We start from the raw sequence: 15,370 nt of genomic DNA on the forward strand, positions 1-15,370 counted from the left end.
TTCCTAAAGCATAAGGGAAGGGAATTAGCTATAAAGCAAACCTGTATGAAATGGGGGCTGCTTACTCAAGGGCGTTGGGGGAGAGGGAGGCAGTAGCTTCATCTCACAGAAAGTAACTTGCAAAATGGCTTCCACCCACAAATAAGACCAGGCTAATGGAATGTGAATTCCCACTGCCCATGTACACAGTGTAGTGCACAAGAAACAATTTCACTTAAGAAATATTTACTTAATGAGTAACTATGATAAGTGGGGAGGGGCTAGGCTAGGTGTTGGAGATACAGCACTACGTAATTACACTAGTAATTTGGGTAAATGCTAAAAAAAAAGTATAAGATGTTATGAGGATATATGTCAGAGGGAAGTGACCTATGTGGGAGTGCTGGGAGGGACCACCATTCAAAAGTGACATAGGGGGGGCGCCTGGGTGGCTCAGTCGGTTAAGCGTCCGACTTCAGCTCAGGTCGTGATCTCATGGTCTGTGAGTTGGAGCCCTGAATCAGGCTCTATGCTGACAGCTCAGAGCCTGGAGTCTGTTTCAGATTCTGTGTCTTTCTCTCTCTCTCTGCCCCTCCTCCACTCATGCTCTGTCTCTGTCTCTTAATAATAAATAAACATTAAAATTTTTTTTTTAAAGTGACATAGGTAAACTAAGACCTGAAAGCTGAGAGAGATGGAAGGACATTCCAGAAGAGAGAACAGCATGGGAAGAGACTCTGAGAGAGACCCAAGTGTGGTCCACTGAACAAAGAAGTATAGAATTAGTGTGTGTGATGGGGAGACAGAGGATGGCTTCATGCTCGGAGAAGCTCCCAACAACGTAAGAAATTGAAAAGAGGATTCGGAATTCTAACTGTGTAACTGGAGAGCTCAGATACAGTTTTGCAGCAACTTCAGAGGAAGAGGAAGTCAATAATGAACCTACTTTTGCAGGCATTCAGGAGGTGGGGCTGGACCTCAGCCAGGTCTTGCATGATGAGCTAGGTAGGCAAAGAGATGAGGAAAGATCCAAACCTAGATATCCACCTCAACTCCTCCCTCTCCCATCTGTTAATCTGTCCTTTACCTTGTCTACATATCATCCCTCCTATAAATGTCTCTTGGGTTTCTGCTTTCCATGCCCACTGCCCAGGCCAAGCCCCGCCCCCCGTCACTGCCCGTGGAAGTGTTTGTGGCAATTGCCTCCAATCATCTCTCATATTGCACCCTCCAAGGCATCCTCGCTGCTGCAGGCAGAGTAGCCTCTACAACACAATTTGGACCACACCTGTTCCCCTCCTTCCAGCAGCCCCCATCACCCTGGATATAAAGATCACACTCAGCCTGGCACACAGGCTTTTCACTTCATAATTCCACTTGCCTTTGGCCCCCACTTATTGCCTCGTCTCCTCTGACACCTTACGTTTCCTGGGTTTGCCTTGCTCTCTCTCCAGCCCTGCTTTACACTTCTCACCCACCATTTTCTAGGGCCTCTTCCTACACGACCTTATTTTATGGGCCAAGAGTATCCCCAAGCCCCTTATTTTCAGCGGCAGCCACTCACAGGTCTCTTCTGCACACGCTGATAGGCAAATTCTCCTGAATTTGATCTCCATCTGATCTTCTGAGACCAAGCTGGTAAATGTTGCCCAAGCACTTATTGAGCATGTGCTGTGTCTCCAGGCCCGTGTCTACCACCAAGAGAGGCACAGGGGCAGACACAGGCCTTGCATTCATCACAATCTTATGTCAGCGACATCACCACCAGGAAGGAGGCCCTTTTTAAGAAGGAGCAGGAGATGCTGCGTAAATAAAACTAGATCAGTATTGTATGCTTGACCCTACTGTTGCCATTCTTTTGTTGTTGTCATTAAAGCTGTCTATGGGTTCAGCCCCTATACTCTATGCTAGGGCTGAATCATACCATGTTGTCACAAGTTGGATTTCCTAGGAAGCAGACTCTAAGACGGTGTAGTATATAGGATGTTTCTTTAGGAGCGCCCTTGCTATCAACAGCCATAGAAGAGAAGAGGATGCAGGAAGGGCAGTGGAGAAAGGGAAGCTGTGATGCTCTAGAGTTTGAAAGGCTCTTTCCAAGTTGTCCTCGGTTGGTCTCAGATGGATGAGCCTTTACACCCTTGAATTCATCAGTCCCTGGATGGGGTGCCCTCAGGAAGGGGGTTAACTTTGGGCAATGTGCCCCCCTGCAGCCGCAGCAAGGCTGAAGGAGCTGACAGCTGAAAGCTGTTTCTGCCAAGAATTCTCCCAGCAGCTGGGGCAACTGGTACTTTATTGAAGGGGCGTTTAGGTGGCACATTGCAGGATTGACACACAGCCGCTTTCAAAGTTTCCCTTTGAAAACTTACGAGGACCCAAGATGTAGATATCATCTCCATTTTACAGACGAGAAAATGAGGCATGGAGAGAGTATCATGTGCCCAAAGCTGCACAGCTGGATTTGAACTCAGTTCTGGTTTCACAGCTTCTGCTTGTGTCACTGTTAATGTTAATTCCTTCCAAGTAAGTGGGTAAGGGTTTAACCGTGTGCCCTCACCTACCATAGCCTGAACACACAGTAGACCATGAGTACCTGCTCTTCACGAAAATAACCGGGAGATCAAAAGGTGGAAGCAGTATGCTCAGGTCAGTCTGGGGGTGAAGGAGGGTGCCACCATGTGTATCCATTCGCCTGTACCCACTTTGTTACTGGCACAGTGCCTCATCCTCGGCCACATTAAGGAGATGGCACCAAGGCTAGGTCTCATGGATGAGGTTTTCTTTTTTTTTTTTTTATTTATTTTTGGGACAGAGAGAGACAGAGCATGAACGGGGGAGGGGCAGAGAGAGAGGGAGACACAGAATCGGAAACAGGCTCCAGGCTCCGAGCCATCAGCCCAGAGCCTGACGCGGGGCTCGAACTCACAGACCGCGAGATCGTGACCTGGCTGAAGTCGGACGCTTAACCGACTGCGCCACCCAGGCGCCCCGAGGTTTTCTAACTTAACAAATAAAAATACAGGATACCCAGTTAAACTGGTTGCTCAAATAGACAATCAATGATTGTTCTAATATTAAGTACGCCCATACAATATTTGGGATGTGCTCCTACTAAAAAGTCATTTATTATTTAGCTGACATTCAAATTAACCCTGTGCCTCATATTGTATCTGGCAACCCTACTCAGGGTGAAGTGGAATCCCTATCCTCAGGATGACTTCAGTGACACAAAATTTCCTCGGGCCACTCTTTCTCAGTCTGAAATCCATTTTCCTGCACCCAAAGTTTCTCACTGCACCATTAAAGCTCATGTTTATTGTGCCAGCACCCCAGCGAGAGCGGACCCATGAGCTACACTTATTCACCCTCAGGACATTACTGAGAGCAGGTTTTGGGGAATGTGCACAAGAGAGCAGAGATGGAGTCGAGGGATGGCCAGAAGCGGACACTAAGCGGGTGAAGGGCTCAGGATGAGAAGAAAAGGCTCATGGTGTGTGGGGCAGTCTTAAGAGCTTCTCCATTTATTTCAGTCATGCTCCGGGAGGAGAAGGTTCCAGTATTTTGGGATTGCTCAACAGGCTCCTCTCTCTGGCTTGGAAGGTAACACTCCAGGTGCTCCCCACCCCATGCCTGCAAATAAGCTCCCGCCTACCAGCAACCAGCTATACCCATGACCTGCATATGGGCTACTGAGTGGTGTAGTTCCCCCACATCTGGAAAAGACCCAGGTGTTGCAAACCTCCAGCTTCACACTTGGAGTGTCCTAGTCCTGTCATTGGCCTAGTACCTTCAGCTTCTTAGCTGCTCTGTGATGACGAGAGAGTATGCAGATAATCCAAAAATGTCACCACAAGTGACCCGAACTTCCTTTTCTCCCAGTTTTCGAGATAAGCCATTCCTTTTTATTATGTAGAGATTCATAAAAAAGCATAAGTGAATGCAACAGCTTAAATAGTTTTCTTTTAGGAGTTTGGCACTAAATACATTAAATAAATTCCCTTAGCCCTTGGACAAGAAGCCATTAGATATGGACTATTACTTGCATTATCATTACATTCGTGGGTCATTATGAAAAATAAAAGTTCTAATCAGCATGAACATTTATAAAGTACCATGATGGGAAATATGCCACGCTGGGCTGTCTCAAATATCCAAACGAAACATAGTGAGTAATGACTGTGAACAAAAAAAGGTTGAACACAAAGAATCACTTGAACAAATCCCACTCAAAGTCATTAGCAACTAAAGGCTTTAGGAAAAAAGCAGAAGGCCACCTCCATCTCACCAGCTAAGTGAACTCCCTGAGCTCTCCTTAGGGCTCTGTGACAACAATCCTGTCTTTACCTTCCTCACCCTGTGACCAGCTGGAAGAGGAGGACTTTCTGTGGTCCTCACAAGGTTCTAGGCAGCCCCAGGTCCCTCAGAGGTAGCCCAGGGGCCACAGTGGGTGGCAAGAAGCAGCTCACAAACAGTGTGATAGACCCTGTACCCCTGCTCTGATCCTGTCCTTTCCCACACAACTGTTTGCTTTTACCATGATCCTCTTAATAAGTGCCGAATGACTCTGGAATGACCTTCATTTGCTTCCCCAGCACAGGATGATTTTAAAGTGACCGGGCTACCTGCTTGCCATGTTGCAGGGACCTTATCACAGCTATGGGGAGTGTGGGTCAATCACATGGGTAGACTTTGGAGCTGGCACCAGGGCTGGATCTTTGGCCACAGGCTGGATCAGATGTCACCCTGGAATGGCCAGAATCAGTGGGCAAAGGACAGAGTGTGCAAGCAGTTGGGCCAAGGGTCCAGTAGAAAAGCTGAACCATTCCAGGTATCAAGGATTCCCTCAAGGATGTGCCTATGTTTGGGACTACAGGCAAGGACCAAGGTGGCCACAAGATAGGAAGGTCATCTTGGAAGGCTTGGCCTCAGGATGCCTCCCTCCCTCTATGGGATGTTCTCCTTGGCTTTTTATGGTGAGTGGCCCACTCCCCAGGGGACTACTGGGTCCTGTACAGACTCCTATATGAATACATGGAAGAAGTCTGGTTGTACTTGTTGTTTCCATCTATTAGACTGCGGCCTCTATGAGGGAAGGGTAATAACCAAATAGGCTCACCCATTCACTCAAGCTTTCATTCGCTCATTCAATTAATTCACTCAACAGATTGAGAGTCAACAAGTTCCTTTCACAGTGTCAGATGCGTACTTTGTCTCTGTATACCCAGCACCTGCAATAGAGCCTGTCACCCAGAGTACTAAATAACGTTGATGAATAAATGCACAGATGACTGAGGATGTGTTCTGCAAACAGGGCTGCATTCTCAGGAGGCACTGCTGGAGGGCTGGAAGGAGGTGGTGCAGGAGGAAGGAGAGGATGACATCATTGTGGTTGGTCTCAGGTTCTACACCGACTTAAATATTCCAAAGGCCCAGCAAGGTCTCCCTCGTTGTTCCATTCTAGCACATGAAAACTCTATTCCCAGGGCTGTTACTCTTTTGGATTAAGATCTTTTCTTCTGTGTGTTGCTAGTAATATGTTTACTATATTACTTGTGCTACTTTGTAGGTGCAACACAATTTCTTTCTAGTTATCTTTTCCTTCCATTGAACTTCGTCTGAATTACCTACCTGCTTTATTTAGCAAAACCTCAAGGAGCCTTGGAGGAGGTGAGGTGTTCCCTGTTGGTCTGCACAGCACTGCCTCCTCCGTGAAACCCCTTCAGTTCCCTTCCCCAGGCACTGCTCACTCTCTGGCCTCATCTGAACTAGCCCTCCTGCTTTTCATAGACACCCTAAGAAAGCTTTGCTGAGCTTTTTCTATTTGTATAATATCCTTTTCCTAATAAAAACAACCTGCTTTGCACACTGCATTTTAACTACAGTTAAATTCCTCCTCCCTTATTGTGTGTTCAGCAACTTCAGGGCATCCCAGCTATTGTAACTTATTATATGCTTAACTGAACTTATTAAATTCCACTTGTCTCCAGTTTTGTTTATTCTCATTTCTGTAATGGATTCTGTGCCCCTTTGTATATATTTATCAACAGACTTTCTAAACCAGTAGGGAGTATGGGGAATATACCTCACCAGGCAGTGACAGGTGGGCTCAGGGGATCCTGGGAAAAGGTCTTCCCAGGTCTGCACTATGGATCCAAACATTTTGGTGCTACATGTCCAAGTGCCTCAAACGAACTCCCAGAACCAAAACAGGCTTCTTATGGAAAAGCATTTTTGAAATGGCAGGCCATCACGAGAGGTGGGCAATCTCAATCACAGGCAATGATTCTCATCAGGCAGAAGGTTCTGTAACACCATCTGCCCCACATGGGTGGAATGTGTCAGAAAGATCTTTCTGCCAGCTCCAGGAATGATAGTCTTTGAACCCAAGAAACCTTCCTGTGCTTAGAAGAAGTGTTGGAAACTTGCCTGGAGCTTGTTAAACTGCAAAGGGTTGATCAGAACATGCAGACAAAGCTGGAAATATGTTAGAATTTGCCACCAGGGCCCTGGGGCTGGGGCTGGGGCTGGGGCTGGGGCTGGGGCAGCCCTGGGCAAGGTGCTGTTTGAGCATAAGCCTAGGTAGTAGGAAGCAAAGCTGCATTTCCCCATACATACCAACGTCCTCTCAAACAGTTGGGAGAGATTGCTTCTAAGTAACCCCTTGGGAGCCTATGCACTTATTCCAATGATTCAGCCTTTCTGGAACCATTTGGAGAGCTTCTCTCTGAGAACTGCCTTGAGAAGCTATGATCTTTCCAGCAAATGCTTTACACAGCCCATATGTGCTGCACAGAGCAACTGATTCATGCCATTTATTTCTCTTAGAAACCCTATGTGTTTAGGAATCACTGTCTCCCACATGTGCATCAGGAGGCACAGAGACGGTGAGGTCTCCCCATGGCTCCTCAACTCCTGTGGGCCAGAGAAGGAATCTGAAATCAAGGCTCTGTCCTGTCATAGCCCAAGCGCTGTCCACCTACTCATGCTTCCTATTTATAGCTGTCTAAAGTCACTGAATAAACATTTACTGAGGTGACACCACGTGCCAGATGCTCTGCTAGAAGCAGGTTACAGAGGGTTTAGTAAAAATATATCCTCTCATCTAAAAGAAATCACAGTGTAAGGAAATATCCCATAATTCAACTCTTAAGATGACAAAATTGCCAAGGAATGGACAAGGAACATCAGGCGTACTGGGGCAGCAAATGGTCTTCCTGGGGGACAACTGGAGGTGGGGACCTTATTCACAGAAGATGTAAGTTGAAATGATTCTTCAAAGATGACAAGGAGCTATCAAGCACCGAAATAAAGGGATGTAGTTTCCGGCAAAAGAAGAGCTGTGTGCAAAGGCTCAGAGGCAGGAGAATGTGCAGCCTATTGGGTGAAAAAAATAAGATAAAAACAGAGAGGGAGGCAAACCATAAGAGACTCTCAAAGACAGAGAACAAACTGAGGGTTGCTGGAGGGGAGGTGGTTGGGGGATGGGCTAAATGGGTGATGGGCATTAAGGAGGGCACTTGTTGGGATGAGCACTGAGCATTAGGTGTAAGTGATGAATGACTGGGTTCTACTCCTGAAGCCAAGACTACACTGTATGTTAACTAATTTGAGAATAATAATAATAAGAGATGGTTTAGTATGACCTGAATTTCAGGCACAATGTAGCATGGAGCTGGGATGTAAAGTGGAGCCCAGGGCATATATACATCACACCTTCTTTATCCATTATTACTCAACTTTCATAAAGGAAATTCTGCCATTAGGACACCATGGATGAGCTCAGAGGACATTATGGTAAGTGAAAAGCCAGTTACAGAAGGATAAATGTTGCAGGATCCCATTTATATGAGGTGTCGAAATAAGTCAAACTCATAGAAAAGAACAGAATGTTGGTTTCCAGGGGCTGTGTGGTGAGGAAAATGGGAATTGTTTTTCAATGGGTATAAAGTTTCTGATACGCGAGATGATTAAGTTCTAGAGATCTCCTGTACAACATGGTATCTATAGTTAACAATACAGTGCACTTTAAAATATGTTGAGGATAGATCTCATGTTAAATGTTCTTACAAAAAAAAAGCCACAAAAGAACAAAGGAAAATTTTGGAAGTAATGAATATACTTAGGACCTTTGGTTATGGTGATGGTATCATGGGTATATGTGTGTGTGTTTATGTATGTGTGTGTGTTTGTATTAAATTATATCTCAATAAAGAAAAAAAGAGTGAGAGAGAGAGAGAGAGAAGTCCAGCATCACCTAACTTCCAGAAAAAAGTGCACATTGAGCCTACTCTGGCCAACTTAAGCTGCACTGCCTTGGTATCTTTGGTTTCATGGGCTCTGAAAACAACTGTTTTTAAAAAAGAAGGGGAAAAAAAACATGTACGTACTTTCAATGTAATCTGAATTAGAGAGCAGTCGCCTAAGGGGATTGCTTTTAATGTCAGCCCTCATTTGGAGCCCTACTCAACATTAACAAGAATCGTATTTGTCTCTACCACTTATAATTTTTATCTGTCATCAGAAATAACTGTGAAAATATCTATTCCCCAGCAAGTCAGCTGGTAGCCTGTTGACAAACATCCAATCCCCTAATCTTCAATCGGACCAAGTTCCGTGCCTTTCATTCGAGTAGGGGGGCTCTTGCAAGTACCTCATTCTCCCAAGCCTCAGCCTGAAAAAGGATGGTCTTAAAGGCTTCAGTTAATTTTATCTGGCTGGAGCGCTGGGGAGCACGTTCAGCTCAAGAAGACATCTATTAAGTTGTCAGTCATCATATCATTTGCCTTAACAGTGTTTAGTATCTACCAAGCAGAAGCTGACAGACAGCACAAAGGCACTTGGGGAGGGAGACAGCATGCTAATTAGCACAGCACCCTCGGCGTGCCTTCACCGGTTAGCAAAGCTGAACTCCTAACATGTTGTTCTGCACGCTTCCTCCAAAGATTCCAGGCAAAGAAGCATTTGGAAGTTTGCTGTCAGAGGATCCTAAGTTCCTATATTAGTGATTAGGCAGGCTTCCCACCTGGAGCCCAGCCTGCATTAGAGGGAATGGGTTCACCTGGCACACAGGCCCGTCCTTCCCAAACCGCCAGAAAGGGGTGAGATGCAGAGAGTAAACCATGGGCTCTAGGCAATGCTCTTCAACAAGGCCCCGGGAAGGCTTAGCAAGGGGGGTTCTAGGTTTAAAACGAGGCACTGAGAACCACTGCAGTGGAAGAGATGGGAAGGGAACTCCACACAAGAAGTGGGTTTACCTGGCGGAAATATCTATATTCATGTATGTGATCATTATAGTCAGTCTGGTGACTGCATTCAAACAGCAGCCGTTGTTTTAGATTTGTATTCTATATGCCAAGCACCGTATTATATGCTTTACACACATAATCTTAATTCATAGCAGCCCAATGAGGGCCCAGTGTTGTAATGAGGGTATTGTTATCCCCATCAAACAGATAAGAAAATGGGGCTTCGAGAGCTCATTGGTCACAATATTAGCACAAAATTAAGGTGCTTTCAAGTACAGGTTGATCTTCTACTCCTCACATTGTAGAGTTTGAGGTTGCCTGCAACATCCCAATGGCCTCTCAAATGGATCATCACACCTCTAACTTGGGACAAGTATTATTGCCATTTTACAGCTGGGAAACTGAGGCCCGAAGCGATAAGGTGCTTATTACCCTAGATGGCAATGCGCTAAGCCAGGATCAAGAGGCTTCTGTTCCTGCCCTTTGGGACTTCTCTCCAGGTCACACAAGGGCTCAATAGCATTAGACCAGTCATGACTTGAGCAGAAATGCCCAGAGACAAAGACGGAATAAGATTTCCCAGTAAACATAGGTGAATTTGAAAATAAGAAAAATGATCCCAGAAATCCAGGTGTATCTATCTTGGTTGTGTACAACACTTCCTGTAACTTATGGAGATGGAACCCGAGGGGGTCTCTGGCAGCTGGTGCGAGTTTGGCTAGGTGGGCCTGGATTGGCACAATTCCCCTGCATTTGCCAACCACATCCTGCTCCCTCCCACCCTGGGGTGCAGCTTTCTCATGGAGAGGCCCTCCACAGCTTGGGTAGCTTGAACAGCCCTGTGGTCCTTCATGCTTCACCTCAGGTTGGGGGTCCACTGTGAGCAGTCTCTGTGCTCTCAGGCACCCCCTCTCTTGGCCATCCCTTGTCCCCAGCAACTATCTCCGTGAGCCCTGATGATATTCACGGCAAAACCACGAGCCCAACTTTCAGTCTCCACACAAAGGAGGTAACACCAGCCAAGGTGAGACTTTGCAAACACACATCTGGATGCTGAGATTTCCTAAAGAATGTGCTCCCCTTCACCTATTTACCCCCTTGTACAGATCACAAATGACTGTATTCATCAGACAAATGAGGCAAGTAAATCTGAGGAAAAGGTATGAGATGTCCAAAATGTCAGAGCTCTGAAGTGGGCTTTAGAATCGGGGCCCCCACCTCCTTTTACCTTTCTAGCTTTTGGTTTCTCCAGTGAGCAGGGAAACAAGCCTGGAAACTACTCAGGACAAGACCTCTTCCTGGGGTCAGCACAGCTCTGAAGCAATGGAACCCCTTGCCAGGAGTCAAGGAAAGGTCCTTTGTGGCAGTGGAGTTAGGTGAAGCATAGACACTGGCTCTGACTCAGGCGGTGGCGAGGCTGAGGCAAGGGCCATACACACAGGCCCCATCCACTGCATGCAGAGGTGTGCTCTGGAGGTGCCCTGGTCCATCTGAGCAGGACGACAGGATAGGGACCACCCGGCTCCACTTCTGGGACTGGGCACAACTCTAGCCCCGTGACCACAATAGGAACAGACGTAGAACCTAGAATGCCATGTCCTTCAAGTCTCTCTCTACCTCCTTCTCCTCCAAGAGCCTCTCCTCACCTTTGCCGCCCACAGCCCTCTCTGCCCCAGCTGACTCCACCCCACAGGAGGTGCTGGGTGGACAGGAGCCCCTGGGCCCTGGGTCACTGGCAGTCTCCTATTGCTATTGCTTTGGTGTATGCCTGGGGTGGCTGAGTTTCCTTCCTTGGTGGAGACCACAAAAGGCATTAAGTGAGTTAGGGAGGGGTCTTTTGTCATTTCTCTGGTGCCTGGGACATGCCTGAGATCCTTGCAGGAACCAATGCTGACCTGTGAAGAGGCACAGTGGTATGTGGAGAGGGACAGATTTGGGACATGGTCCTGAGTTCAGGTACTGACTCTGCCTCTTAAAAGCTGTGCCCCTTAGCAAGTTACTTAGTTCTTGGAGATGAAGGTTGTCATGCCTACTCAAGTAGTTTTGGGAAATCAGAGATATATAATAAAAGGACCTAGGCTGCCTACACTAGGGGTTCTCAAACTGTGGTCCCTGGACCAGCAGCATCAGCATCACCTGGGAACTTGTTAGAAATGCAAATTCTCCACCCAACCTCCAACCCACTGAATCAAAAACCCGAGGATCCTGCCTAGTGGTCTGTGTTTTAACAAGGCCTCTGGGTGATTCTAATGCACCAAAAGGTTTAAGAATCTTTGTAGACACTCAATAAATGTCAGTCTGTCCCCAGCCAGAGATGAAGGAATGGCCTTCATCTCTACCCAGCTTTCAGATCCAGAGCTGAAGAAGTGGCCAGTGGCCAGACCAGTCATGATAGAACCATGATCATGAGGGACAAGTCACTGGGTGCAGGAGGAGAGTGTGGTTACACTGACTTAAACGTGAGCTAAGAAAACGTCCACTTCAATCTAATCCAGTAAGGATGTGAGTGGTTGCTATTACAGAGAGTAATGAACTTGCCTTAAAAGCAGGCACTCAATATGTGCTGATAGAGTCAGAGCCAGTTAAATATGGGCTACCACCAGGAGCAGTGGGTTTTCAGCCCTGGCCACATGTGACAATCACCTGGGGAATTTTGAAAACTCCAGATACCCACACTGCGTGCCAGACCAATAGATCACATCAGCACCTCTGGGAGGGGGTGAGACCCCAACACAAGCACTTGTCAAAGCTCCCCAGGTGATTCCAATGTGCGGCTGTCCCCTGACCCAGGTGGACAGTCCACAGTCAGGCAGGAAGCAGAAGCATGCCCGTGTCTTCTTCATCCCTACCCTCATCCTTTTGGTCCCCTCACCAGGTCACAGATTCAGTCATTCTCAGTAAAGAGGCAGAAAGCCAGCTCATGAGTTGAAATTCACTTAGGCTTTACAAAAACGTTTGGAGAAAGGAAGGGCAAATGTTATTCTTCTACTTTGTGGGAAGAAAAACCCCAAACTGCCCCTGGGAGATTCTGAGATGTGTTCAGTAGCTTGCCTGAGTTTTAGGGGGGTCAGAACTGAGCTGAGACATGCCCCCTGGCCGTGGGTTTCTACAAGAGTGTGCATGTTGTGAGTGCTTCTCTGTCCTTTTGCCCAATACTAAGTACCTACTATGTTGCAGGCCCATGACATCATCCCTAATCCTCAGCATCCACACTGCCAGATAAGTATGATTCTTCACATTCTACAAAGAGAAACCCAAGGGCAGAAACATAATTGACTTGCCCAATATCAAACTAATAGTAAATGATGGAGCTGGAATTGGATCTACATCTTTTTTGTTCTAAATATAGCTCCCTTTCCACTATCCCATTCTGCCCTTCTGGGAGAGAGGACATGAGAAAATGCTAACATGGCCTCTCCAAACGGAGCTCTTTGATTTGGAGCTATCATAACAAAGTAACTCAGCACCAGAAAGAGGTACATCTATTACTTCTAATTTTTCATATTCCTCTACTTTTCCTCCAAAGCCTGGCTGAACCAGGAGCAGAGAAGGACCGCAGACGTCCACACTGACCTAGAAGGACCGCAGACAGCCACATTGACCTTGGTAAGAACAGAGGATCACCCACAGATATAATTGGCTCAGAGAGAAAACCACTCAGTACAAGGGTCCATGAGTTTCCAGGGCCCACCAGGTTCAGGATAGGTGTTGATATGTCTCCCAATGCCTCACTTGGTGAATTTGTCCTCGAGATTTGAGGTTCAAACTGAGGTTCCTATGTCTGCCTGGCTTCATTCAGCCTTGATCACAGTGTATCCCCCAGCCATGCTGTCTCAGGGCATTTGGAAGGTATACCTCAGGTGACTCTGACCCAAGAAGGATTCTCCTCCCTGACCACTAGCCTGGTGGCTGCATGGGGTTCCCACTTCCCTGGACAGGCCCAGACAGGTGGTCTAACACAGCAAAGGCCCCATGACAAGCAGCACTGTATGGGCAGCAAAGCTTATTTCCTCCTCCCTGTCCCTGTTCCTGTACATGTTACTGTGTCCTCCCTTCAAGCAACATGGGTCTCAGGAGAAATTTACTATTGCCATTTTGGGTAGATGCAATATTTGTTACCCAAGCTCTACTGTATGATCTCAGACTTTTGTCCCCATGGAGAAATGCCAGGTCTCAGGAAATTAGCCAAGGTAAGTAATTCAGGGGAAGGAGGGCTCCGGACTAGGGGATTCCTTACTGAAGAGCCCCTTGCTTGCTGTGCCGGCCACTGGTCTTTGTGTGTGCACATGTGTGTGTTGTATGTTTGCGCATGTGTCCTTTCCTTAGGACTTCCGTGAAGTAAGGAAATTAACAAACAAATGACGGTAATAGAGAAAGCAAAAGGATTTGGAACCACATGGACCTGGATTTGAATGCCAACTCGGACAGAGCACAGCCCACACAATTAGTCCTCTAGTGATTCCCCATCTGCAGGACAGGGGACAGGGAAACAGAGCCTGCTCTACAGATGTTGTCTGCCTCCTGGGGCAGGGTGAGAATTCGGTGAGGAAAGACTGAAGGAGTGCTCTGTAAACTGCAAAGCTTTATGTAAATGTTAGCACAGTCATGATAACAGCTACCATTATTATATCTCTTTGTGATCTGCAAGTAGGCTAAGCCACACACATTCAAATCACATTGGTATTGTCCCTAACACATTGCAGTCCCTGGACTAGATAGAATCTCCACATCAAGAGCTTTTGGTCTAGGAGGAAGATGTGTCCAGTCAGAGGACACTGAGTAGTGGGTGCTAAACTAGAGGGAAGGAAGTGCAGGAAGGGAATGTGGGTTCCGGAGAAGGGACAACTAACCTAGACTGTGGTCCGAGAAGGCTTCATGAAGAGAAGAGGTACCCTTGAGCTTTTCTCAGGAGGATGTATAAGAATGGTGCAGGCTGGGAGGCTGGGGATGGTGGGAACTATCTAAGCAAGCAGAGAAACAGTATGTACAATGAAACACAGCAAAGAACAAATGTACTGCTTGAAGCTCCACCCAGGTTCGTATCTGCAAAGGTCTTCAGCTCCTTGCCCAAGCGATTTCATAGTACTGGGCTCCTGAGCCTCTGCTGGGGCAGGGACAGGAGGAAGATGGATTTCTTCTTGCCCCTGATTACAGAGCTAGCCCTCCTCAATGGTTTCCTCTTCAGAATAAACCAACGCATCCCTGTAGCTAGCCTAAATCTTGGCACATGTGGTCAAGCCTCCACCTGGGCTGAAGTCAGGGGCGGAGGCCACAGACCAAATAATGACAGTAGCAACAAAACTATTGTATATTGAGTATCATGCATCCCACTGACAAGACAAGGTACTGTCATCTTACTTAATTCCAGAAGCAATTTCCAGAAGATAAATACCATTGCCCTGCTTTTACACATGTGATCCTGAGGTTTGGAAAGGTTGAGTAATTTCTCTAAGGCCCGGCTACTAAGTTGTGGAGTTAAATCTGACTGATTCCAAAGCCTGTTCCCTTACTGCCACACCACTTCAGTGCCAACTACAAATGCAGCAAGAATCGAAGGGGGCTGGGTAGGGAGATGTGACTGTTTTCAAGAGGAAACCAAGATCCTACGGGGGCTTGAGGACTCAAAGGGATATATATTTTTAATTACTAGAGCGCTGTTATACATCCAAATCATTTCTAGGAAGCTGTGGCTGACAGGCATAGTGAGCCTCACTGTACTTCATAAGCTCTAAAGAAACTGCTCATTAAAAATGACAGTGACCCTCACTCTGCCTTCCTGAATCTAAAACCTTCAAATCTTCTTAAGTCCAAGATAAATAATGACTTACTCATATTAATGCTCCAAGATAGAAACCTAAATCTCCTAAGCATAGGGCTGCGTTCACCAGTGCTCTCAAGGTGAACTGCAGAATATAATTTAGTTTGGGGCTATAAGATTTTAGAGATTTGGGTTTAAGTCACATTTCTAAAATGGAGGTGGTCCTGGACAGGAAGACAGCCGTACAACACAGGTCATTCTTTTATAAGCTGGCTTTAGCTATCAAAAACAGGTTGAGACATAGACTCCAACTTCAGTGTCATAGGCAGCACCACCGGATTAACATCTCCATTTGTCAAAAAGCCAAATGTGTTTGCGCCATGCGTGATCA

General features: G+C 46.6%; 1 protein-coding gene across 1 annotated transcript in view; it reads right to left on the reverse strand.

Annotated features, from left to right (window-relative positions):
* Positions 1-1,663, reverse strand: part of LOC125921277 (calsyntenin-2-like) — a 268,402-nt gene extending 266,739 nt beyond the window's left edge. The window contains exon 1 of the mRNA XM_049628730.1: positions 1,544-1,663. Coding sequence (XP_049484687.1) covers positions 1,544-1,595 — 52 coding nt within the window. The 5' untranslated portion in view covers positions 1,596-1,663. The remainder of the gene's footprint in view (positions 1-1,543) is intronic.
* Positions 1,664-15,370: the final 13,707 nt, after the last annotated feature.

This window comes from Panthera uncia, chromosome C2, assembly GCF_023721935.1.
Source record: "Panthera uncia isolate 11264 chromosome C2, Puncia_PCG_1.0, whole genome shotgun sequence".
Classification (NCBI taxonomy): domain Eukaryota; kingdom Metazoa; phylum Chordata; class Mammalia; order Carnivora; family Felidae; genus Panthera; species Panthera uncia.